This window comes from Corvus brachyrhynchos, unplaced genomic scaffold (genome assembly GCF_000691975.1).
Source record: "Corvus brachyrhynchos isolate BGI_N302 unplaced genomic scaffold, ASM69197v1 scaffold114, whole genome shotgun sequence".
In the NCBI taxonomy this organism is placed as follows: domain Eukaryota; kingdom Metazoa; phylum Chordata; class Aves; order Passeriformes; family Corvidae; genus Corvus; species Corvus brachyrhynchos.
Genome location: NW_008238337.1, coordinates 6,120,200 through 6,144,526, shown reverse-complemented (window position 1 = coordinate 6,144,526; position 24,327 = coordinate 6,120,200). Strand labels below are relative to the sequence as shown.

Sequence of the window (24,327 nt, the reverse complement as noted above, 5' to 3'; positions counted from 1 at the left end):
TGCTGAAACCAGTTGTCTAAATTAATCTTTGCTATTGATCCAGAGGCATCAGCACAGTCAGTAGTTATCAGTACAGTAACTCCAGTAGTAAATTTGGCCAGCTGAAGGCATTTTTGCCACAGGATGAGCAGGAGATTTGGTAGTCATGATGATGTATATGTCGTACAAAGGATGAAGTCTTGCTGTGTCCCTGTACTACTTCAGCATGGCTGAGAACAGGGTCCTTCCTCCTTGAAGCTTTTGGACAGATTCCCCTTTCTAGTAGAGCTTTGGTGAACTTTGTGTTCCTGCCTCTGACTCCTAATCCTGGGGGCTCCAGTTTTTTCTGTGTTTGTGCTGTTTGGCTCCAGTTGGCATTTTGCAGAAAGGAGTTCTCAGACCAGGTCAGATTAGCACTTCATCGTGGCTCCCTTGCCAGAGGCACTGCAGGACCATTTGCAAAGAAAAACGGGTTTTGTTGCATAGGAGCTCATTTTTCTTGGAAGATATCCATGAAGACAGCTGGAAAGCCCTTTCCTGCAATACTGGGAAAGTTTGCTGCTTCATTTTTTTTTCCTCTAGCATTTTTGGTAGGGTGGTGGGGTTAATTGGTTGTTTTTCATTTGGATTTTTTATGCTGGTTTTGTATTTTATTTGGCAATGGGGCCTTACTGCCCTTTTAGAAATTGAGTTTATTTTTTCTACAGCTTTCACATGCCTCTAGGATGAGCAGCTTTTGTAAATAAAAATGTATTTTTTATTATATTAACTCATTTTCAAGCAAGCCTTGTGTTGTAGAAAAGATTGGTGGTATTCTTTCCTGTGCATGCTGAACTGAAGGCAGTGATAAGACTAAAAATATCCCCAATTGAAATAGCATTGTATAACCCATAGGTTAGTTTTCCTCAGGATGAAAATTTGCAGTTTCTCTATAGATTCCTTGTAAGACAGATTTCTGGTCATGCAGCCATGTGTAAAATGAGGCTACTGATAGCTGCAAAGTTCTGTATCTGCAGAACTCAGCCCCACGGGTGTCTGCCACGAGCAGAATTCAGCTGGTGGCCAATGCTGACACCCACTGCTCTGGTCTGAGCTGAGGGTGAGTGCTGGGTGTGTTACCAGCACTGCACTGCAGGTGCAGAGCAGGGACCAGGCACTGTTCTCACCTCTAATAGGAAAAACAGGCTCTCCAGCACAGAGCTGTTAATCCTAAAACCTGCTGATGGATTGCAGGTGGCTCCATGTACCAGATGGGAGTGGAGTGTGAGGGGAGAGCATGTTGGAGTTATTTAACAGCCTAATGCCCAGCTGCTGAAAGAGTTGATGCTTTCAACTTCCACAAGCAATCAGTGGGTTTGGCTTGGAAAAATGGGTGGTTGGGTGGCTTAGGTGTGAGCCTGTGCTGGCCTTGGGTTTGGAAACCACTTTGGTTTTGGTAGTTCTGTTACATAATTTCTGTGTCACATGGAGAATCCCCAGGACCCAGGTCTGTGGATTTAGGCTGCTGACTCAAAAACCATCACAGGGATGTGGGCAGCCAAATTCTCCACTGGAGCCTGCTTTATGTATTTCTTCCAGGTGACCAGTTGTTTCTACCACTCTTTAATGAACTTTTGCATCTGCCAGAAGTTGCAACTTTCTCAGCAGTTGAAAAATGTCTTTTGCTTATTCACTCCTAGTATTGTAAGGAGCAGTGAAAATGTTTGCAGGTATTAATTATAAATGTCACATATTTCTTCAATTTAATATTTGGCAAACTCACTCAACACATCCTTCCTGGGGTGCTCCTTTAGGCATGGACATGGCCATGTCAGCACCTGCACTGAACACTTCACCCTCAGCTATTCCAGCTCTGAACACACAAACTCAATAATCTTTCATTTTAGACCTGTGCCAGCCTGAGCTTCCTCCTGAAATAGATCCATCTGGCTCAATGTGTTTCCATTCAACAGAAAATTAATTCTGGAAGGGAAGTGGCTTTTATAATGCTTGTATCCAGTGGGGTTATATGTAAAACCTTCTGCTTCCTGAAAGAGTCAGCTTGGTATGGGTCCCATATTCTCAGCTATGTTCCCATTCCAGGCCCACATCACTCAAAGCCAGGCTGCAGAGAGCCCTCTCAGATGAGGTCATGGAAGGAAGAATTTCTTCTGTGATTCATTCTGAACCTGATCTGCCTAATAACTGGATTCTTTGTCTCCCTCTTTCTGTCACACATTAAAAAGTTCACAGAGTGAGAATATTCAGTCTTCTTTACACAATGGGAAGAGCGAACAAAAGATGTGCGCAAATGGAGGAGAAATATTTATGAGGGAACAAAGACATGGCCTCAACTTTGAAGCCAGGATGGAGCAGCCCAGCACGCCAAGGGACACGGGCTAAGTGATGCAGCCCTTGCAGAAGGAGCTGATCACTGCAGAAGGATTTTTGCATATGTTACAGGACTACTTGTTTAGGCATCTCTCAGCCTTTAATCATGCTGACAAGAAGCTGGAGCACAAACAGAGTCTTGGAGACACAGTGGAGCCTGTGGAAGAATGAGGCCAGGGTGAAATTTTTCTTACTGCAGTTGCTTATAGTTGATGGAAGTGCTCATGGGATGAGTGAACTGAGGTCAGGGTCTGTGCCCAACTCATGGCAGAACTGCTCTAGCCTTAATAAGGAGAGGTGGAGCTCCCCTTGGCAGCACCATGCAGGACAGGTCACTTTGGGAAAGCCCATAGCAGAATTTGACAATGCATCTTAACATGGAGTGTTGATACCTATTGTGGACCAGTTTCGAGGGAGAGAAGCTCTTGCATGGCTTCCTGATGGCACTGAGCAGCAAAGTCAGAACCAGGCCCAAAGGACAGGACAGCTCATGCAGGATCAGCACCAATTAGACATGACTAGGCAGTGCTCTGTGTGAGGGCAGGCTGACACATTGTACTGTCATAAAGCAAAATGATATTTCTGGATGGAAATTCATTGTAGAAACAGAAATCAGCCTATAGGCTTCTGGATTTGTCCCTGAGCTGGAAGAAGATGCCTCTAATCTGTTTGATGGGTGATATTGCATGCCTGTGGGCTCTCAGCGCCTCAGCATATGGTTGTGAAACTAGAGGTTGATTATTTTCAAAAGTATTTAAACAGATATTGAACTGAAAAATTTCCTGTTAAAAAGAGAAAGAGAGGTTCTGTTTGCTCCTCTGCTCATGAGGCTTTGTGGGTTTGAGATCATATCTTACTTTATATTCCTTTCAAAGGTAGGGAGGGAAAAGCACTCCTACTATAAGCAATCAGAAGGATTAATTTCTTAATAAATTCCAGGGGAAACAGGCAGAGCTGCATGGAGTGGGGTGCCCTGCTGTCATGGTCCTCACCTCTGTGTTCTCCCTTTCCAAGGGTAGAAGTGCTAATCTAGCAAGTCAGGCCTTTCCATGTAAATTTTCTTTAACATGAGAAAGTAGTTTTAAATGGGATCCCACACATACCTCATTATTTCATTAGGAATCCCCTAATCTGTGACCAAAAAACACACTCTTTTATCACTTACCCTGGTTCTCATCACTGCCACTAACACCTGACTGGAAGCAGAGTGTGTGAGCTCACAGAAACTGGAACTGGGGGCAGAACGAGCACCTCCAGTGCTGGGGTCAAGAAAATATTTTAAGCTGCTGAAATACAAGTCCCAGACTCAGGAGACCTGGCCTTCATTTCCAGGGGGGCCATCCTGTGCTCTTCACCCTTGGTGACAGCCTATCTCTCCTCCCCTGCTCCCCTCCCCTTATCTGTGTCCTCAGGTTAACTTTGTGATCTTGTTAATCAATGGTCTGTATGACTGCCAGACTGCCAACAGACCTAGACACCTAGTAATTAACACATTTAATCCTAAAAATATGTGTTTAGCTCCTTGAGCAGCTAAACCAAGAAAATTGACTTTCTTGTGGCTTGGCATCCCACAAGTGAATTCTTGGGTGGTCTCTAACAGCTCCAAGAGGTCTCTTGTGTTTGATCTTTCACCAAACCTCTTCTCCCAGGAGGAGCATTTTAGTGGCACTTTCTTCCCAGGTGTTGGCTTCTGTGGCACTCAAGGAAATGTAATTTTTGGAGACCTCTGACTGTCTGCCAAGCTTTGGCTGAAGTTAGAAGCAGTCCTCGAAATCTAACGATCAGAGTGAGGGGAGAGTATAGAGAGGGAAGCAGACTGATAGACAAATGGAGACAGCATGATCCCACAAAATGTTTTTTCTTAGCAAACCAGGCTAAAAATCATATTGGTGACAAATGGGGTTTTTACTTACTTAAACACAATCAGGAAAACTAAATTTTGAGCTTTTAAAGGAACCAGACTCAGATATCCACCTTGAACTCCTTTGCTTGCTCTGTTAATTTGCAGTATGTTAGCACAAGCATTTTTTTCTCTACTTTCCTGCTTATTTCAGTTAATAACTACAGCAGCATGACATTTCCCTGACACTACACCAGTACTGCAGGAGAGCCTGCTTTATTTTCAGCCTGCTGAAATGGCAGACTCGGGTCCCACTAACCTGTCTCAGTGCCTTTCAGCAGGGAGTGAATAATTGAATTAGGAGCCGAGCAGTGATGCCGCGCGCTCTGTGCTCGGCAGCATGACGCATGTCCTGCTGCTCATCTCATCACATCTCCCTCATGGCCCAGGTGGCTCAGCCCTGCCTTTCTCTGGCACCACTTGATGCTGGGGAGCTCTTTCTGCTAAGGAGAAATGTGGGTGTGACCTGAAGTTTAAGCGTGACCAGCGAGTGCGTCTGCTTTGTGTCCTTGAGGAGGGATGAGCCCAAGCTGTAAACTCAGAACTAGGGTTTCTGAAATTCAAATTTTGATTCATTCCAGTCTCTCCACTGAAGGATGATCTTCTCCTGTATAAAGGCACCTTCTATCACTGTCCTCGTTTCTCTCTTTACTGTGTAATTGAACACCTCATAATGTAGTCGTAAGTACAAGCCGGAGACACATCAGGGGACAGGGACATTCATTCTTTCATGGAATTTTGGCATAAGGGAAAGGAAAGCTCAAAGAAAAATTGAGTCTCTGAAAACTTGAGTTTCTCTTTACATTGCCTTGGTGGAAACCAGATAAGCACTATTGCAGTCAGTGGCATTAGGAAGGTAAATTGAAGAAGGTAGATCCACAACTTCAAAAACGTGGCCATTGTCTTTACATATGATCTGAATTCTGTGTATGTGTGGTAATTTAAACATGCTCTGTAGGTGGATCAAAGCAGCACATTGTTACCAAATGCATCCTTTTCCAAGACAAGCCCAGTGGTCCTGCTGTGGGTATGTCAGGGCCCAAACCAGCCCTAGGTCACAGTCAATTCGTACAAATACCCACACGCAATGAAGCCAATCTTGTTAATAATGAATCAGTTATTATAGCAGGGCTGGTTTTTAAAGTGCCTGTAGTACTGGATTGTAGCTTTCCTGCTCCTGGGAAGTCTGAGTCAATTTATCTTTATATCAACAATAAACCAGAAAGGGCAGAAATCAAAGTAAGCAATGTTTTTATTACCACTTTTAAATAAAACATTGTGCCAATATTTTTTCCCGAACATTACATCTTTATTTTCTCAAATTTATCGGCAATTGCTATTTATCTTCACTTCTCCTTTCTTTTGCAAAGCTATCTCATCCTTTGATTTGCTTCCCCCAGAGAATGCAGTACCTAATTCTTGTTATTTGTCCTTGATAAATCCCTGATTAATTGTATGTTATAAGCTATCCATGCAACATCATGTCTTTCATTTCTAAATAGGCTTTCTTTTATGAATATCAAGAGCTAAAGCTTTCCTTTCTACTGCCAAAACCAAATCCAGACTCAACATTTCCTTGAACAATAGCAAGGCACTTCAAAACCAAGTAAGATTCTCAGCACTGTAGACTCCTTCTATTCCTCCTCTGTGAGCAGGAGAGACTCAGACCTTTATTTGGACACATCCTCTAGTAGATAGATCTGCTATAAATGTGGCTGTCACTTCATCTCATCAATCAGGAGGACTCTGCATAATAACTTTCTTCATGCATTTTAGCTTCAAACTTGCCATAATTTGTTAATTTCTAAGCATTTTGGTTTAGATGCTGGATTCAGGACTGTATTTTTGCCATTTAAAATGTGTCCTTTGTTTGGTTTTGAGCTGACTTGTCCTGCTGGCAGAAAATTAAATCATACACACATTAAGAGGTTGATGGAAGGAGGCACTGCAGCCTGGCACTGACAAGCAAGACACAGCTGTGGTGTATGTTGACATGAGATATGAAGATAAAGTGAAGGGAGGAAAGAGGAGGAAAAGCAGAGATGAGAGTTCTGTCCCAACCAAATTCCCAAGCTAAGCTCCCTGAGAGGTGTCAAAGATGCGCCTGAAAAGGAAGAATGCAAAGACAGGTCAAGAAAAATACACATATCTACAGATCTAAAATAGACAGTCTGTCAGGAAAGTAAGTGTGTTTTGAAATTGATGTGCAACGATGCAAAAAAGAAAATGTATGTCACCTTTACAGAGTTTTTAAGGCAATGCCACACTGAAAGGAAAAGGGAGGACTCGGGGCTCTCTCTGGCACTTGTGAAAACCAATATCCAAATTAACTGTTTTTCAAGAGATTGGGTGGAAATATTTGAAATCTCACATCCTCAATAGCAGCTGATCTCTTCTCCCATCTATTCCCAAGGAGAAATGTCCGATGATAAGGTGGAGAGGCAGCAGAGGGAGAACCAGCCCTGCTCTGACAAAGTCGGGGATTTTCTCAGATAATTTCACTTTCTCATGGCCAGTAGGGGAGCAGGCAGTGACTCTTGGAGCACGGAAGGGAGAACAGTGGATGTAGCCAGCAAGTCTGTAGTGGTTAACACTGGCTCTTTATTGTGGTTGCATTGCCAGGGGTGAACTCAGTGACTAATTTCACAACAGTGGAAAATCGAGATCTGCTTTCAAGCACGATGTGACTCTGAGCTCCAGCAGCTCCCACGTCTGGGTTTAATGCTGCCATCCTCTGCTGTGCAAAATGAGCTGAACAACCGGGAGCTTTTCAGCTGTACGAATGGCAAAGTGTTCTATATGACTTTGTTGTTGGGAAAGCTTTCTGTGTGATTATGTTAGTTTAATTTAATAGCAGGCTGTTTAGGTAAATGAGCAGGGAGGCATATGAGCGTCTGCTAATAATGTGGAGCGTGACTGCAAAATGATGCTGCAGGAGATGGGCTTGTCTGGCCCTTGTCGGGGCTCTCCAAACACCCTTGAGCAGGAGAGGAGTCTTCCTTAACCTTGGACAAAACCCCTCTGAGACAGAGACCCAAGGGTGAATCCTGGGCTGAAAGGCAGTAATTTGGCAGGTTGGGCAATGTCAGATGTGGTAGAGCCTTTGATGAGTTTGGACTTTAACATCAGCACAATGGAGTCTGGAATAGTACAAACCTGCATAGGACCTGAAATTAGATAGATTTTTTTTATTATTATTCCTTGTGTTTAAAGATATTTTTTTTTTCCTTTTGGAACCTGGGCCTGTGGGATTGACTGTTGGAGTGGAGCCGGTCTGAGAATAGAGCAGTCAGGGACTTCTCATCCTGAATTGCATCAGAAGTCAAAGGGGTATTTTTAATGGTTAGAGGTGTGCAGTCAGCTCTGTAGGGTCAAGGAAATGCCATTGCATCGAACAGCAGCTTTCCAGCTGTGGGATGTATCCTGCCAGACCTTGGGTCACAATTCCCTTCCTGCAGTGCTCCACTGCTTTCCTTCCCTGCCTTTGATTAATACAAGCAAACTCCTTGCTTTTCAAAAGATACAAAAGATAGTTTCCTCATTTATGAAACAAAAGCCCTTTAACTTGGCTGGACCAGCTTGTTCCTGAATCTAATTAAACAGCTGCAAAGTTTTATCTCTTGCACTGTGGAGCTTTTCAAGGAGAAGTCCCTTTCTCTTCCTCTAGAATGGCTCTGTTATTGTTTTAATCATCACTTTCCCAAGAGTTTTCACCTCTGTTTCCCTGGAAAAACTAAAGAAAATCTAATATATTGATGCAGATGATCCATTTCATGTGAGTTGGTGACGCTCTGGCCGTAACAGTACCAGAGAATTCATTGCTGCAGGAGCCCATTGAATCTAATGTTAGTGGCCGGGCTTTTAAGGGACACTGCGTAGTTTTATGCCCTGTTTCTACCTGTCTGAGTTAAGATAATGAGGGTAATCTAATATTATGCTTCAGGGCTTTAGTTACCTGCCCATGGGGTTCAGAAAGGAACTCTGCTTCCAGGGACTGTGCAGAGTTTAATTGGCCAAGTGCTTTATCATCTGTGTTTCATTTCCTCTGAAGCCTCAGGTACTGGCCACTGCCAGAGGACAGGTGCCAAACTGATGACACTCAGATTTTGTCTCCTTTTAATATCAGTGGGCTGCCAGGCAGATACACCAACATTTCAGCTCCTCCCCCTCAACTCCAGATTATGCCATCACCAGAGGAGTTTTCTGGCTTTCCTCCAAAGCCCTAAAGAGAAAAATCCATTTTATGTTTCACCAGCACAAACCACGAGTCATCTGAGATTTTAAAACTTCCAGAAGAATCGTGGCATCTGTTATTTATTTAAAGATAACAAAGTGATCTTTCTCTGTGAGTGATCTTTTTGATCACTGAAATGAAATTTTTTTTAAAATCTGAGTTACACATATAATTTAAAATTATCCACATGGGATAGGGGCTTTTTATTTTGTCTCTCTAAATATATCACATAGCTCTTCCTTGCTTGAGGAGGAAATCGATTTTTGTTTATATCAAACTTCTGGCAAAACTCTGGCACCTCTCTGTAAATTTGGGGTCAGTGTCCTACCTCACAAATGATGAGCTTTTATCTTCATCTCCAATGGACTGTACAGCTGCTATTTCTTGGTCCTTCCGACTGTCAATCTGTTTATCTCCTCCTGAATTATCTGTTGTAATTAGAATACATTTTCTCATCTCAAGGGGAAACCAGCTCCAAATGAGTGTTCTATAAAAGCAATTACTTTTGATATTAGATATCTGTACATAAAAACACAGTATTTCTTCCAATTAAAAAGCACTAATGAATTTTGTGTCTAGAGAGGCAGTAGCCTACGCAATGCTGCAGTTTCTGTGAAGCCAAGGAACAAAAGATTAGGCCTGTAAGAGGGCAGTGGTGTGTGTGCTGCACCACTGAACAGCAGATCCAGAGAGAACGTGGCTCTGCAAGGACATTGTGTTCCTTTCTGTCCCCAGCAGGCCTTTTGTCAACACTGCTGAACTAGATCCCTCTCCACATTGTGCCAAGATGACTAACACAGTTTGTCCTACTATGCCTGTCTCCTACACCTGGCCCTCAGTCTTTTTATTTCCTCAGCTATTCCTCTCCTCTTCTTCAAAGTGTGAAGTCATGTGGTAGGACTCTTCCATTTGGCATGGGGCAGCTTTACCAGAGGTCTCCATGGACTCCTTCCCTCTACAGACACAGAACTGCCACCTTTCGTCATCTCAAAATAACCTGATTGAGTAGGGAGCTTTTATCACAAGCTTTTCTACAAAAAGGATAATTTCAGAAACACCTTGACCACGTTATATTGTCTTCATGTCTTCTTTCTTCATTATCTTTCTTGCATCTGGTTCTTGTCTCCATTGATAGCGAGTTCTTTGGGGTGGGAACTGTCTTTTTGGGCTCATGTAGCATCTGCTGCAGTGGTATCCTGATTCTGGACTACATGCTAGGGAAACACTAAGGGAAAAATCTGTTCTGGCCAAATCCTGTCCTGGTAGGACTTACCATGTAGGATTTAAAGATTAAAGCATCAATATGGTGGGAGCAGAGTGTGTAGGATGGAATAAGGGTCAGCTTCCAGCCCAGATGCTGAGAACAGCCCTGGGCATCTTTATGGAATTTTCCATATAATGTATTTTGAGCACCTGACAGATGTTGTGTCTCAGAGTGCTCTCTGCAACCTGGAAAAGTCCTTGTTTTGAAGAAGAAACATATGGCAAAGCACACGAGGGGTTGGATATTGGTCCTCTTTCCAGGTAATTTGTCCTAATCTATGTAATTTCCAAGGCACCTGGTTCTGCACTCTCTGCTGAGTGGCTTCTGTGGGTGGGAAAGGAGCAGCCCCCTTACAGGCAGAGCTGCCAAATCCCTTCATCCCCTCACCACCATTCAGCAGTCTTCTCACAGATGGATGTCTTATAGGATTCCCTCTCATCTGGGCATCAGGACTGAGAAATATGGTCTCAGGCTTTCCATTGGGGTCTTGAGATGAGGTTAAGCTACAAAACCACTGCACCTCCTGTTTTCAGAGCCAAAAAGTTGTATATTAACTGCTTCAGGTTTACAAGTTGCTGTACTGTTTTCCTTTTCAAGCCATCAGCTGCAGGATGCTGTTTGTCTTCTCCCTGATACATCTGCAGAGATACTTGGGGCTGATACCAGGCAGCAGGGGACATAAACTTTTCAAGCAAGGATGCAGCAAACTTGACTACAACTATAAAAAAATAAGACTGTGTTTTGGGTTTCAGATAAATGGAAATGCTGGAATTACTTAGATGGGGTTTTGTTTGTTTCTCTCCAGTTTCCAGAAGTTGGAGCTTGTATCCCTGTGGGATGTGATTTGCTGAATGTTTCTGTATGTAAAATAAATCTCCTCCACATTCAGCATTCCTTCTAGTTTAGAAGGTGAGCACCTTTAGATATGGGCAAAATTCAGGTCAGTTCTCTGGGCAGCAAATCTTACATATTATGAAGGCTTGCTTCAGGGTCATGGTGGGAGAAGCTGATTTGGGATGTGGAAAGTTGGGATATGCAGAAATTAAGGGCCAGGATCTGTTTAACATTTAGATTGAATCATGAGCTAGACACTACCAAGTCCCTTTGCTGCATGCTGCTGTTTACAGAGTTGGCTAAAACAGTGCCAAATAGTGAAATAGTTCCAAATAAGAATTTTTTTCTGCATATTGTTGATCCTCATTCTAGAAACTGCAAAATGCTTTTACTTTCTCAGGTTTAATATTGGTGCACTGACCTGCCAATGGATTCACTGAATTTATGCCTATGGGGCTGTGCTGGGGTTGTGTGAGAGGCAAGGGGCTGTTTACACCAGCGAGCCTTTGTCTGGTGTGAGCATGTTCTTTTAGAAACTGTCAGCTAATAGTTATTTTCAGGGATCACTAAAATGAAATTATAAAACATCTGGTGAGCTGAGACCTTTAGCTTAGTGTTGAATGGCTCACTTGTAGCGCAGTTTTCTTCCTCCTCCTCCAACCAGCTGCTTTTCTTGTGCATCTGCTTCACTCTAACATGTAGCTCCTGAAGGAGGAAGACCAATGCTTCACTCCATGCCTACAGCTATGCCATTCACTGAGGCTGCAACAGAACAAGATTACAAAATTAGCACAATACAGTAATTCAAGGTGGAAGCATTAGGGCTGATTCAGTAATTGCAACTGCTCTAATTCCTGCCTCCAAACAGGTGGTTTCATATAAAAATAGCTTTAAAAGACTTTGTAAACTGAATCTTGTTTAAGCTGTTACTGAACCTATTCCAGAATCTCTGAACTTTTTTCTTTTCCTTCCAAAGCTGTAACTGGAAATGCTAAAAGTCAGCTTTGTCAATCTATGTGGACTGCTATTGTCCCTGATTCTTTTTTCTTGGTTGAGCTAGGAGCCAAAGGTTTTTGTTGCCTTACATGGTATGCAGTGATATTTTCAGCTGAGAAATAATAATTGGAAAAGGAAGGAAACAACTGTTCTGCTGATGAGTTTTATGTTTCCTGTTTAAAAGAGAGAACTGTTTCAGGAGTCACAGGTAGAACTGCTAGGTGACTATGGTTTTTTGACCTATGCTAGGTTTTTCAGAAGGAAATGTTTTATCCCCTCCTTTTAAGGTCCTATAAACTGAAATACTTTCCTGTAATTATTCAAATGTGCAGATGATGTAAGTGTAGATAAAGCTCAGAAGTCTGGCTTTGGAGCCCTCTCAAGCTAAGGCTGAGACAGGCCAGCAAGGGCATTTCAGAGACTTTGCAGCAGTTCTGTCTGTGCTCTGACATTCTGTTATAATTTTCAATCACTTGTTTTTATTTTGATTTGTCAAAAGTGTAACTTTGTCTGAGAACCTTGGCTGAACCTGATTTACAGCTGCCTGTAATTGTGTTGCAAATAAGAAAAAATGATAGTAAAATAATCACAGCCATAATCTGATCTAGCCTTTGCCATAGTTTCTCGTGTAAATCTCCTTAGTACTTTTCCCATTGTGACAGGGTTTATGATGAAAAATAGAAGATCTCTTTTCTTCCTAGAAAATTATGCATCCTGTGGAGTAACTAATCTGGTTAAGGAACTAAGGCTGGTTTGTTCTGCTCTCCATTCTCTCAACAATTTCTGTCCTACACAGAAATCTCTGCAGTGAGAGCAATAAATTTGAAATGAATGACAGACACTTAATTATTTGTGACCTTATTGTCATCTGGAGTGTTGAATGGGCTATGACCATTCCCAGTGCATCAGCTGCAGATATTTTTAGTCTAGAAATTTTAAACAAAAGACAGCTTTAAAAATAGCTGCTCACTGGGCATCCCCTTTCTGCACATCCCCATTCCAAAACTGGCCCCATGACCTCAATCCTTGGCTCTGGCTGTCAGCAAAGCCGCTGTGCCTTGCCCTCCTTGGCTTCACGTGCCATGGAAAAATGGGTGTGAGTTAGGACTGTAGGTGAGTAACCCAAAGATAAGAGGAGGATCTGAAAGTCTGCAATAAGCTTCAAAAAAAGAAGAAAACAGAGAAGTGCTCTCAGATGAGGGCCTGGAGGATGTGCTGGAAGGTGTTCACCAGCAGTGTCTGCTTCAGCCCGACTGGGGGATGCTCATCCCATCACCTGTCTCCTGATCCCATCTCTTAATACCAACCTGGTTTTGGGAAGATGCTGCTGAACTGTCACTCCTTTTCTGTTTTGTTAGAAGGCTAACCAATGCAGGAACTGTGGATTTGGGGGTTAGCAAGTCATCATCTTGGCTTAGAGAGTGATGGGAAAAAGCCTTCTGTTGAGGAGACACTGGCTGAAGGAACAGCAAATCAACTTTCAGTTGGAGAATGCAATGCAAATATGTGAGACATGGTTATGTTGGGTCTGGCTAACTAACCATGCATAGAGGAACATTGCCTGTAGTTGCTGCATCTAACACACGCACATATATAAAATTTAGCATATTCATTGTTCCTAAGAACTTCTAGAGACACTTTAGTGCTCTTCTTGAAGAAGGAAGCAATGTGATATCATTTATTTAATTGCTGCTGTATACTGGTCAGTGTTACTGCATTGATGAAATAACTGTCAGTCAGACTAAGCTACAATTTGGGTAAGGAATAGAGAAAAAACCTCACAGCACTGTGCTCTGAGAGCAAGTCAGACATAGGATCACTCCTTTGCAGAACTAGATCAGATTAGCGGCACAAAGAGCTAGAATATCAGATTTAGAAAGAGGTATGTGAAATAATTGTCATTATGCATGGTTTGGCAGGCTGTCTAAATGATTCTCACAGAAGTAAAATAGCCAATTGCTTGATGCTTCCTGTGGGTTGGCAGTTTCATTCTCACATTACTTGGGCCATAAAGACTCGAAGAGTTTTGTTCCATAAACTGCAAGAACATGTAGTATGAAGAATAAAGGTTTCAACTACTGGAATTAAATTGTTGCTTCAAGTCAAATGAGCACACCACATCTTGGAAACCCTTTCATTAAAGCAGGTCAGTTAATTTGAATGAAGTCATCTTCAATTTGTTTTGATGTTATATCAGAACCAAGCCCAGATGATTCCAAATGAACATCAAATGAATTCCCACATTATGGTCTTGCAAGGATATAGGCTTTGTCAAGTTTTCTGGGGTTTTGACTTTTAAAGTGCATAATTTGACCTTTTTTTTGGAGGGAACTGCTGACTTTTCTCTGAAACTGAGCCCCCTTTAAGATTCCCTATATTGGGCATGTAAAGCAGAGCTTGCAGCATCGTTGCTGGTGGTGTCTGTTAAATCTAAGACTGTATCATGCAGGAAGATTAGGCTGCTGTGTTTTTCCTTTTGGATGAGGAGAGATTTAGAGTCTCAGACATATAATTTCTGTAATTACTTGAGCAAGGAGTCATTGTCAGGCCAGCCATGGAGGGCCCTCTGTTCTAATTTTTCCAAAGGCAAATCAAAGTGCCAAATAGCCTCTCATCCTGAAAAACAAAAGGACGAATGTTAGAATTTTCTTCAGAATTAAGCTCCCTAAAATATTTTCAGAAATACTGAACATGGATCGAAGTGCTTCACTTAATAAGCTAGAAGATTTTCTGTGGTTTGAAATCAAGAGAAGTGTTGCGTTTTAGCCATGTTTCAGTGCATGGTGATGAGGAGCATGAAGAAGCTGTGAAAGGCACAAACACTGGCAAGGTCTGTCCTGACTCAGGACCACTGATTGCAGTATTGATGTATTTTTGTAGGGAGTGTCTGAAATTCAGCAGCGGAATTCCTGAGTACTGCAGGTACTCAGCCCTTTTGTGTTAATTTGTTTGTATAGTTGCACTTTATATTAGCACAGGATTTTGTCATAAGCACTGCAGTAAAAATGCACAACTTTAGTCTTTCAGACCAGTAATGAACCACTGTCTCTCTGGTCTGTCCTGTCATGAAACAGAGATGTTGATGGAGCTATAACAGGTAAGGACATTGTTAGCAGTGAGATGCAAGAGAATTCCTTCATGAGGGTCTGAACTGCCCTCCTTAATGCGCCTTGGAGAAGCCAGTCCCACATTTGTACTGCCATATGTGTTTGTTGCTACCAAGTGCTGACAGTTTCTCCCTTTCTTTTTTAATCATTTAGTTGAAATAATGACTTTTCCTCTTGAAAAAGTCTTGATTTGAAAAATGTTGAGCAGGTCAAACTCTAATTGCTTTACTTGGTGTCGTAAATGATTTGGGGGAGAGTCACACATTGCTGTATGGTATTCCTGAGATTATTATAAATAGCTTTGTCGCTTATAATGACTTGTTGATAGCGAGCCTTTTGGAAAGGAAAGCTTTGACATTAAACACAGGATATTTGAGGAGCTTATTTATGGGAATTCAGCACCAAATTAAATGCCTGTTGCCATGGAAGAGGTTCTTGGCGATGTGATCATATGGACATTTTTTATGTTGGTTTAGTTTTGTTTTACTTTTATTTTTGAGTTGACCAGTGAATGAAACCTGTAAAGGCATTGTTGACTGGCTAATTTCTCAGCACTTACCAAGTGTCCAAACTTTCTGCTGCTGTGAGCTGTACAGAGCTGAGTATCTTACATATTTCATTTGTCAGATGTGAAGTACAGAGGAAATCTGGAGTGATTTCCAGGTGAGAGACAGTGTCAGCTCCATTAAAATAGTTTTAGCACATCTTTGTGGGAACGGGCTGGGCAGGGTGTGCAGCTGAGTCCAAACAACCTATCTGTTTGACTCAGGCAGTGAAATCAGCTTTATCCTGTATTTCCTACCCAGCAGAAGCTGGTGACCAGTCCATAGCTGTGTCCCCAACATGGGAACCAAAGCTTGACCAAAGCTGCAGTGGTCTTGGAGTCACAGAGCAGATACCAGAACTGACATTAATGTGGAGTTAAACTGGCACACCCACATGTGGTAGAAATTCGACATCTCTCCCTTAAAATGAGGGAAGCTATAAAGGGCTACATGGGGAAATCTTCCAGTTCTTATGGGGAAAATTTTTTCTTAATTATCTTAACAATAATCAGGCATTATGGAAAAAGAAGAAGTTGTGAAAGCTGCTAATTGATTCTTTATCGTTTGCTCATTATGCACAGATACTACAAGATGTGTTGACTTGGACTCTGGTTTGGAAAGCTGAGGATAATTTCCACAGAGCCATGAGGGTTTCAGAGCTGAGATTCCTGGGAATTCAGATCTCATTCATCTGAAAATATTCTGTGGTCACAGAAGAGGTTCTGTCCGTATACTTTATATTAATAATTCGATTTTTTTTTTTTTTTAATCTATTTCATTTAGGTCTGGCAAAGCCCATGGGATTAGTTGAAGGTCCAGGAGGCTTGGGCCAGGGGGGAATGGCTGCTACCCTGAGAGACGATAGCCATGAATCAGAGACTAAGTATGAAGAATATGGTTACAATGCCCAGCTCAGTGACAGGATATCACTGGACAGGTCCATCCCTGACTACAGACCAAAAAAGTAAGTTGAATTCTGCATTATTATTGGGAGTAAGAGATTGGTTGTTGTTCTGTTGACCCATGGTGGCATTCTTCTCTTCACATCCCCTCCTGGTTGGAATACGACAGCAGTTACTTGTACAGATAGCCCTGAGCTGAGTGAAAATTGAATAGACCACTGCCATCTCAAGCAGGAAGTGCCACATTAAATGCATAGCTAATTCTGTCAGTAGTGCATTAATATGCACGTTCAAGGCCTCAGATCAAAAACTACATCAGGATATCAGTGCTTACTGGGTTTGGTTCATTTAGAGAAAGCCTTCAGAGGTGGCAGCTTTAATCTGAGCTTCTCGTAGTCACATGCAGTGGGAGTGGGGCAGTGCAACAAACACTTTATGGTCGCCAGTCCCTTAAAAATAACCCCAACTTATCAAATCAGCTGTCTTTAATTGCATCTGATATTCTTAGAATTGTTTAGTCAGGGTTTGCAGTGTGCTGAAACAAAGACTAAGTGCAATCCATCGGCGTCCTGTAATTGCAGTAAGATTTTTTTTGTCTTTGGAATGTGTGTCTATTTTTATTCCAGCGTTTATAGTCTTCACACGCCCGTGCTATGCTTGACATTGCAATTACATGTTTATTATTTGCACTGATTTATTATATTTTGTATTAAATAACTTTCAGATCTTTCATATTTATGGAGTTATATATTTTCCAGATGAGACATCCGCACTGTCATCCCATGAATGACAATCAGTAATGTCTTAATGCGGAGGAGATCAGCAACAATGCCTAGTTGCTCTCAGGAGACAGAATTGAAAAGAATACTTAATTAATTTCTAATAATAATCTTCTGTTTTAAAAGACCCACTGGGGCTCCTAGGCAGAACTGAAAGTTAAATAAAAAAGTATCTTATTAAGTGGTGAGAAAAGTTTAGCCAAGCAAAACAGCTGTGCTCTGTGAGTAGATTGCAATTGAATTAGGATTTTAGGCAGTTCAAGCTGCCAAAACCAAAACTTCAGCTTAACTAGAAATTTCATTAGCTGTGTTACATATTAATCTGATCTCAGAAGTATTGACTCAGGTTTTGTTTTCTCAAACCCTTGCTATAGAAAAGAAAACCCAGGTAATAGAAGTGGCAAAGAGAAAACAATTTACCTTGATACCACATTTGATGCAAGTACACGGACTCGTTCAATGGTCTCGTCTCTCCTCGTCTCTTGTCTCTTGTGATGTATCATAAAAATCCACCGTGGGATTATGCTGGGGGAAAAGGAGTCTGTAATTATGCAAATATTGGAGGTGTGCATCAGGTCTGGCCTAGAGACCCTTAAAGTCAAAGTGAAGTTTCCCGAATGGAGGTCGGTGAGGTTTGACCTGGCTGGCTTTTGCTGCTGTGGGGGATGAGGATAAATGAGATGTGTTCTGCTAGGAAATGCAAAAGCAAAGGCTGCAGAGCTCGAATCCAGCTCAGCAGCTGTCAGAGGCATGAGACCATTTGCAATGCAGTGATGTTTCACTTCAGATTATGCTCTCCCACAGTTTTACTTAGAAGCTTTGATGCGTCATTCAGATGAGCTTTTCTCTCATTGTGGGTATCTCAGAAGGCCATGCCACATGATTAAATGTCTGAGTTACTGGGAGAACTGCCTTCCTTGCCATGGTTTGACACTTCTGAGGTGGTTCTACTTAGATCTAGATGCTGCAATTGATGCACTTGTCTCTAGATGCTTATGAGTCACAGGAAAGCCCTTCAGACTGAATTTGCTATGGAAAATGAGTGACAGTTTGGAGAAGGTAGAAGGTCTTGGTATACGAAGACTTTTGCCCACTTAGATGGATTGAGAGCAGCCCTGAGGAGGAGGACATGGGGGTGTTGGTTGACACAGAGCTCAACATGGCCCAGCACACTCAGAGTCCAGAAAGCAAATGTGTCCTGGGCTCATCCCTCACAATGGACAGCAGGGAAGGGAGGGGATTCTGCCCCTCTGCTCCACTGTTGTGACACCCACCTGGAACTGCATCCAGCTCTGGGGCCATGAGCATAAGAAGGACATGTACCAAAGCTGAGCTTGACTGTTTGGTTTAGACACTATGCTCTAATTATGTTTTGGAGAGAACTGAACCTCCAGGAGCTTGAGACAGGCTTTGAAAAACCCTGCTTGTCCAGCTTCTCTGTGTGCTGACTTGCCCTCCCCTCTCCATCACTGAGCACTTCTCCGTTTGCTTGTGATTTATATTCATGTAATTCCCAGAACTGTTCATTTTTAAAAAGAGAGGGCTTTTCATTTTTAAATTGAGAAGCAAGGTAGAATTAATGTCCAAGGCTGTGTACAAAGTCCATGGCCAGCCTGTGAACAAAAACACTTACCTCAATTTACATCCCCACAGTATTAAACTCTACTTTCTCTCCATTCTGGCTTCCATTTCAAATATTCAATCTATGTATTTGCACACACCAGTAGGTATTAAAGATATGAACTGGGAGAATTCATACTCAAGTTTGCATTGCATAGGCACAATTTATGAAAGTAAACATGATTTCAGTATGCAAACTTGGGACTTGTAACATTCCAAGCTTGATGAGAAATACTGTATTTTAGTTCATTTGAGCTCCCCTCTTACTGCTGTCCACTATCTTATTCTGATAGAATAAGCCTTCTGTTCCATCTGCAAGCATGGGTTCATAAACATTTGGCAGTTTAATTGCTTTTCAGGAGATACTTTCATCCCCATGCAGCAAATTAAAAAGTATGTTGCACTACAGAGGTGCACAGTCAGCCAGCATGACCATGAAGGCTCCTAAATTGGAGTCACCTCCCTGTCGTTCCAGTGAAGCAAAGTCTCAAGCCTGGGTGGGTACTCCTGCCCTCAAGATGCTTTTCTCACATTTGGTTCTGCTTTCCTACCTGCTGCTGCCACTGCAGATATTCCTTTTAGCTCAGACACCTTTTCTTTAGGATACAAATTTGTGTTGGTACAGGAGACAAGAGCAAATTTTGTGCATGTTGTGTTTGTGTGCCAAATAGGGGCAATGACAGTAAACAACTTGCTTGTGATTCCAAATCACACAATAATTACAAAATTGTAGTTTGATTCTAGCGTGGTATAATAAATGCATCTCAGCTTTTTCTTCTCAATATCAGAGATTTTTTTAAATCTATCAGAGATGTATAAATAATATAATACTTCAAGTTTTTTAAGGGCTGTACCACTGTAGGAAATATGTTGCAGAGAGCTCAGAATGATTGACGTCCTGATTTCTCTTCCCAGCAGTAAAATATTAGCAGGACTTCAAGCCCTCACTAACACATCTTACATCCTCTGTGCAAGAGAAGAAAGAGAAGCTCTTCTTGTAAGGAAAAAGTTATTTTTGTTTTGGAAGCACATGGCTTAAGCTAGAGCTTGCTCTGTAGTTCTCCAGGAAAAGTGTTATTTGATGGTGAAGTGTTATTGGATTAATTTCCATACATGTTCTTCCATATATAAAATGAGTATCATGATTGAAAAAAACTGAGCACTTAGTGAAAATAATCCATTGATGCCAATGAACCTTGTGTGTGGGAAAGCATAAGAACATGTATTCGTGTCAGTTATCCCTCCCAATATGTGTAGGTGTAGAATAGTCCTGAATCCTGCCCCTGGGAATGCTGTGAAATCTGCTGGACCCTGTCCATGCCTTTCTTACCATAATATCAAAGGGACAATGTTTGATTGAATAGTCAAAACCAGACCTGGAGCAACAGAGCTGAGATTTTGGTGGAGTTTCTGCACTTCCCAGAGTCAGCCACCTAAACCCCTGCAGGCACTGAGCAGAGGAGAACAGGTTTCCCTGTGTGGCTACAACAGGCTGCCAGAATTCATCCTCCTGCCCTTTTGGGGGTATAACAGCCACTGCTGCCAGCTCCAGCACAAAATATTGGCTTCTGCTTCAGTAACAAAGGATCAGACTCAGTCCTTCCCAGCCATGCATGAAGGCAGAGGTGCTAGAGCATGTGACAGTAGATTTTGACTTTATCAAAGATAAAGAAAGTAGAAAAAGTCCAAAATATTAGGGAATGTCATTCAAAGATGGGGGAAAGGCCCCCAAACTTACAAAAGCTGTTTGTTTTACAGTGTAGCGTGCTGGAAAATTGGGAACTGTCAGCTAACCAGATGCTTTCAAACATAGGCATTGTCTCTCAGGATAACATTAATTCCCTTGTTCTTTTTGATGCACAGCCTGGATAGCAAGAGGTTGAATTGAACAGGTGCAACACCTGTAAATCCAGCATTTTCTATCTTTCTATCACTTGACTTTGCAACTTAAATAACTTCAGGGGTTTCTTTACATGCAGGACACATCCACACACACACAGACTCACACACACTCAGGCACTTGTCAAAACCACTTGCTGTCGTGCATTATGCATACTTTTGAGAAAAGTTAATATGATCCTGGAGCTTCCATAATGGCTAAATTGGCTTTTACACAAAATTGTCACTGCTTGGTGAGGATCTTTAATTTAACTGATCTTTTTTTGTGCAACTGGATGCCGAGTGCATTGTGGCAGTTCAGTGATAACAATATTATTAATATATGAATTCAGTCTGCTGGCTCTATCAGCCAAAGAAGATATTTCTTTGTGTTATGGTCAGGGATGTTTGTACTGAGAAAATCCAGCCCTAAAGAACAAACTTATTAATGCTGTGGCAACTCAAGTCTTCAGCCATAAAACGCAGAGAAATCTGGGTCTCGAGGAAATTGCTTTCATTTATTCAGTTCTTTTATGGAGGCAAGCATTTTTGTGGTTTGCTATAGACATTTCACAATAGCAAAAGAATTGCATCTCTGGGGCTGTGAAGTGTAATTAATGGTTCAATCCACTCCATACCTAAGGAAAAGCTCTTTTAATTACCTATCAAAGAGAATTCTGGAGTTGATCAAATAGTGTTATCAAGGGGGCAGGCTTGGTAAATAGACCTCTGATTTGTTCATTCAAAGGTTTAATAACAGCAGCTTGAGTGAAGCCAGCAGCTGGAGAGCAGCCCTGCTGTCAGAGATGGTCCTTAGTGACCCGTGAGCTCCAGCCGTCTGTGAAGGCAGAACGATCACCTTGAATTCTGACCCTTTCTTTTGGTGGTAGATCTCTGGGGAGTCCCTGTGATACTTAAGCCATCAGTCAGCAGCTCTCTCGAGCCACATCATCTGTGTGTTTGCAGTTTCTCTGTGCTGGGAGGAGGGCTGGTGGTGTGGTTGGATGGTCCCTGCCCGAGGCTGTCGGCGGCCGCTCCTCTGCCCGGCCGTGCTGGATGTCGCTGCAGGAGCAGGGCATGAAGGCAGATGGCTTTCAAAGAGCATCAGCTTTTGGATCAGTGCACTGGAGAAGGCTAGGTCTGGGATTATTTGGTCTTCTCCACCTCTGCTGCTTGCTCTGCCTCATGACCTGTTTTTCAGATCCTCTGGGGGTGCTGGGTGTTCTTTGAGCCACTTAGAGAAATGACACAAGAAAGTCCAAATTAAAACAGACCCGTAGGATTCTTTCCAGGGTAACCAGAGTGCAATGTAATGGGCTTCTTCACAAGGAATATTTGAAGTGGAACAGATCCAGAGCTTTCCAGGAATCAGAATTTCTGATTAGCAGAAAATGACAAGTGAAAAAAAAATATCGCCTAAAAATATTTTGTGTTAGGCTGAAGATCTTCTGTAAAATGTTTGTTTAAACAAAGAGTTTAGACCAATGAAACCTTTAGTTTCCCATTTTAAAAATCAGTCTTGAAATGATGAATTTTCCATTACTAGCTTGTTCCAATACTTTCAGATTAAATATCAGGTCGCAGTAAAGTGAAACATTAGCTGAAATTAAGCATTTCATTTTTTTTAGGCAGAACGATGTTTCACAATCAAAGTACAGGCATGATATTTTGATTTCAATTAGGCTTATTTTTTATAGGAAAGCATTTGACTTTTTTTTTTTGCACCCACTCTCAATTAATTGAAAAAAGCCATGCTGAAATTCTGAAAAATCCCTTTTTTGGGCACTCTGAACACATGACGTAAATTGAAGCAGAGAGAAGGAAAAACATAGACAGAAAATGAAGCAGACAGAATTACCTCTGGGCAACAGATTAAGATTGTTTATTGGAAGGAAATTCAGTAAGAGATGAAACTAACTGGAGTGTTTTAATTAGATCCCCAATCAGTGTCCAGATGTGGATTTTGAACAGGGCGAAGGAGGGGGGTGTGTACACGTGCTCTGGGACTTCCTGTAGCTGTTGACCAGCTTTGCCAAGTCACATGGGCTGGGCATTTTTGGGCTGTGAACCCCCTACAAACAGCACTTTGCACACACATTATCTGTGTGAACAGCTGGAGATACAGCCCCACAGAGATGTAGCCGAGTTTCAGCTGACTTTTGCCTTGCCCAAGAGGAGAAGGAACTGGTGTGGACTGAGTAAATCCCTGTGCTGCTTCCTCTGACCAGCTCTTCCTCAGCGTTTGGTGTTGTAGTTCTGACTCAGATCATTTGGGATATCAGCTGACAGCCTAAATTCACTCACACTGCTGCCTCTGGGCCATCTGTGCTTATTTGTGTATCCCTGTGTACGCCACAGGCTTATCACTGCATTTTGGGAAATGTTTCTTATTTGGCTGTAAAGGGCTCAGATTGGAACTGTGCAAAGCCCTCAAAGGAGAGGAAAAAATCACCTGTTCCTTTGGCTGGGAAATAAAACTCTGAGTCATAGGTACTTCCAGCACCTACACCCCAGTGCTCTGTATTAGCCCAGCCTGTAGCTGTCACTGAGTCCTGGAGTCATGCCCTGACCCTGTTTATGAAGGTACTTCAGGTCTTCTCCCAATCTCTGCTGGAGCTCTGCTAGCCTTGCACAAATAATGGTTTGGAATTAGTTGGAATGTGGGCTCAAACCTTTGTCTCCCAAGTCCCAGGTCACTTTTGGGTCTTTGTATATTTAGTTGTGCAATGTTAAATTACTCCAGTGAGAAGACTGACTGAGAAACAGGTTAACACAGTGGCTGTGTTTCCTTGTAATAATAAAAAAAAATATTGAGAAACCTTCCATCCCCTTTTTGAGGCCAGTACCACAGTTTTTTGCAGGACATGGCTCATGAGCAGAGCCTCCCCATCACCGGACTCCAGGCTGTCTCCATAGCAGCAGTGCTGGACACGTGGCAGTATCTCACAGTTATTTCTGATATTCGATAGCTGTTTTCTCTGGCTTTTCCCATTAGATTCATTATTGATTCCCTTTTGTTTAGGGCTAGGTTTTCCAATTAAGTAGTGACTTTAATTATACTGCAAAGTGTATAACATAGGTCTTGATTATTAACACTGACCCGTGGGATGAAAGGAGCACCAGAAAGGCTAAATTAAAAATAACCATAAAAATGAGCAACCTTTTCCAAAAAGCCACCTAATGTTCAAATGTAGTCATTTTCCTCTTCTACATTTTTGCAGTGCCTTTGTGTATACTAATTGTTGAAGACAAGTTCTGCATGATTGTCAGCACTAATAAATGTGGATTTAGTGAAGGCTGAATTTGATTAACTAGGGAGTATGAAAAATAACTGATTGCAATGTTGTGTTTAAATGCAGTGAGACTGGAAGCCATTCCCTGCAATTTGTCTGCACCAGAATGTACTCTTGAATACATGAATAGTTTACCTAAGGTGGGTTGCATAACACTAGAAATTAGACATCTAATTTAGGGTGATTGACTTGGCTGCCTGTGTAGTTGATGGAGATGCCATGGCAGCATTGCTTATCATGTACAGAGTGTAATGTCCTCTGGAAGTCCCTCCCTCAGGAACCTAGGGCAGCCAGCTTAAATAGGATTTCAGGTGAATCCAGCCCAAAGTGTTACATGCTCCAAGGCATGCTGAAACAAGATGGGATTTCTGTACTAGCAACACTCATTGAAGAATGACCTGCCAGCATGGGCAGCCTGGTCAGCTGGGAGGAAAATAAAAGATGCTCTATTTTGCATCCCTCAATTTTTCTTATCAGTCCTCAGACTAAATGTGTCTCATGTGACCTGCACATTCACAGGTACCTTAAACATGTGTTTTTTTCTCTTTTAAAGTATGCTTTAGAGACTGCAGTAATTTCTTGAACTTAAAAAACAGAAAGCCACAGTATTTCCATGGCAGAAAGAG

The 24,327-nt window shown here is 42.0% G+C and overlaps 1 protein-coding gene across 1 annotated transcript in view; it reads left to right on the top strand.

The window, feature by feature from the left end:
* Positions 1 to 24,327, top strand: part of GALNT9 (polypeptide N-acetylgalactosaminyltransferase 9) — a 131,862-nt gene that overhangs the window by 8,468 nt on the left and 99,067 nt on the right. The window contains exon 2 of the mRNA XM_008634089.2: positions 16,013 to 16,193. Within this exon, the coding sequence (XP_008632311.1) occupies positions 16,027 to 16,193 (167 nt within the window). The 5' untranslated portion in view covers positions 16,013 to 16,026. The remainder of the gene's footprint in view (positions 1 to 16,012; positions 16,194 to 24,327) is intronic.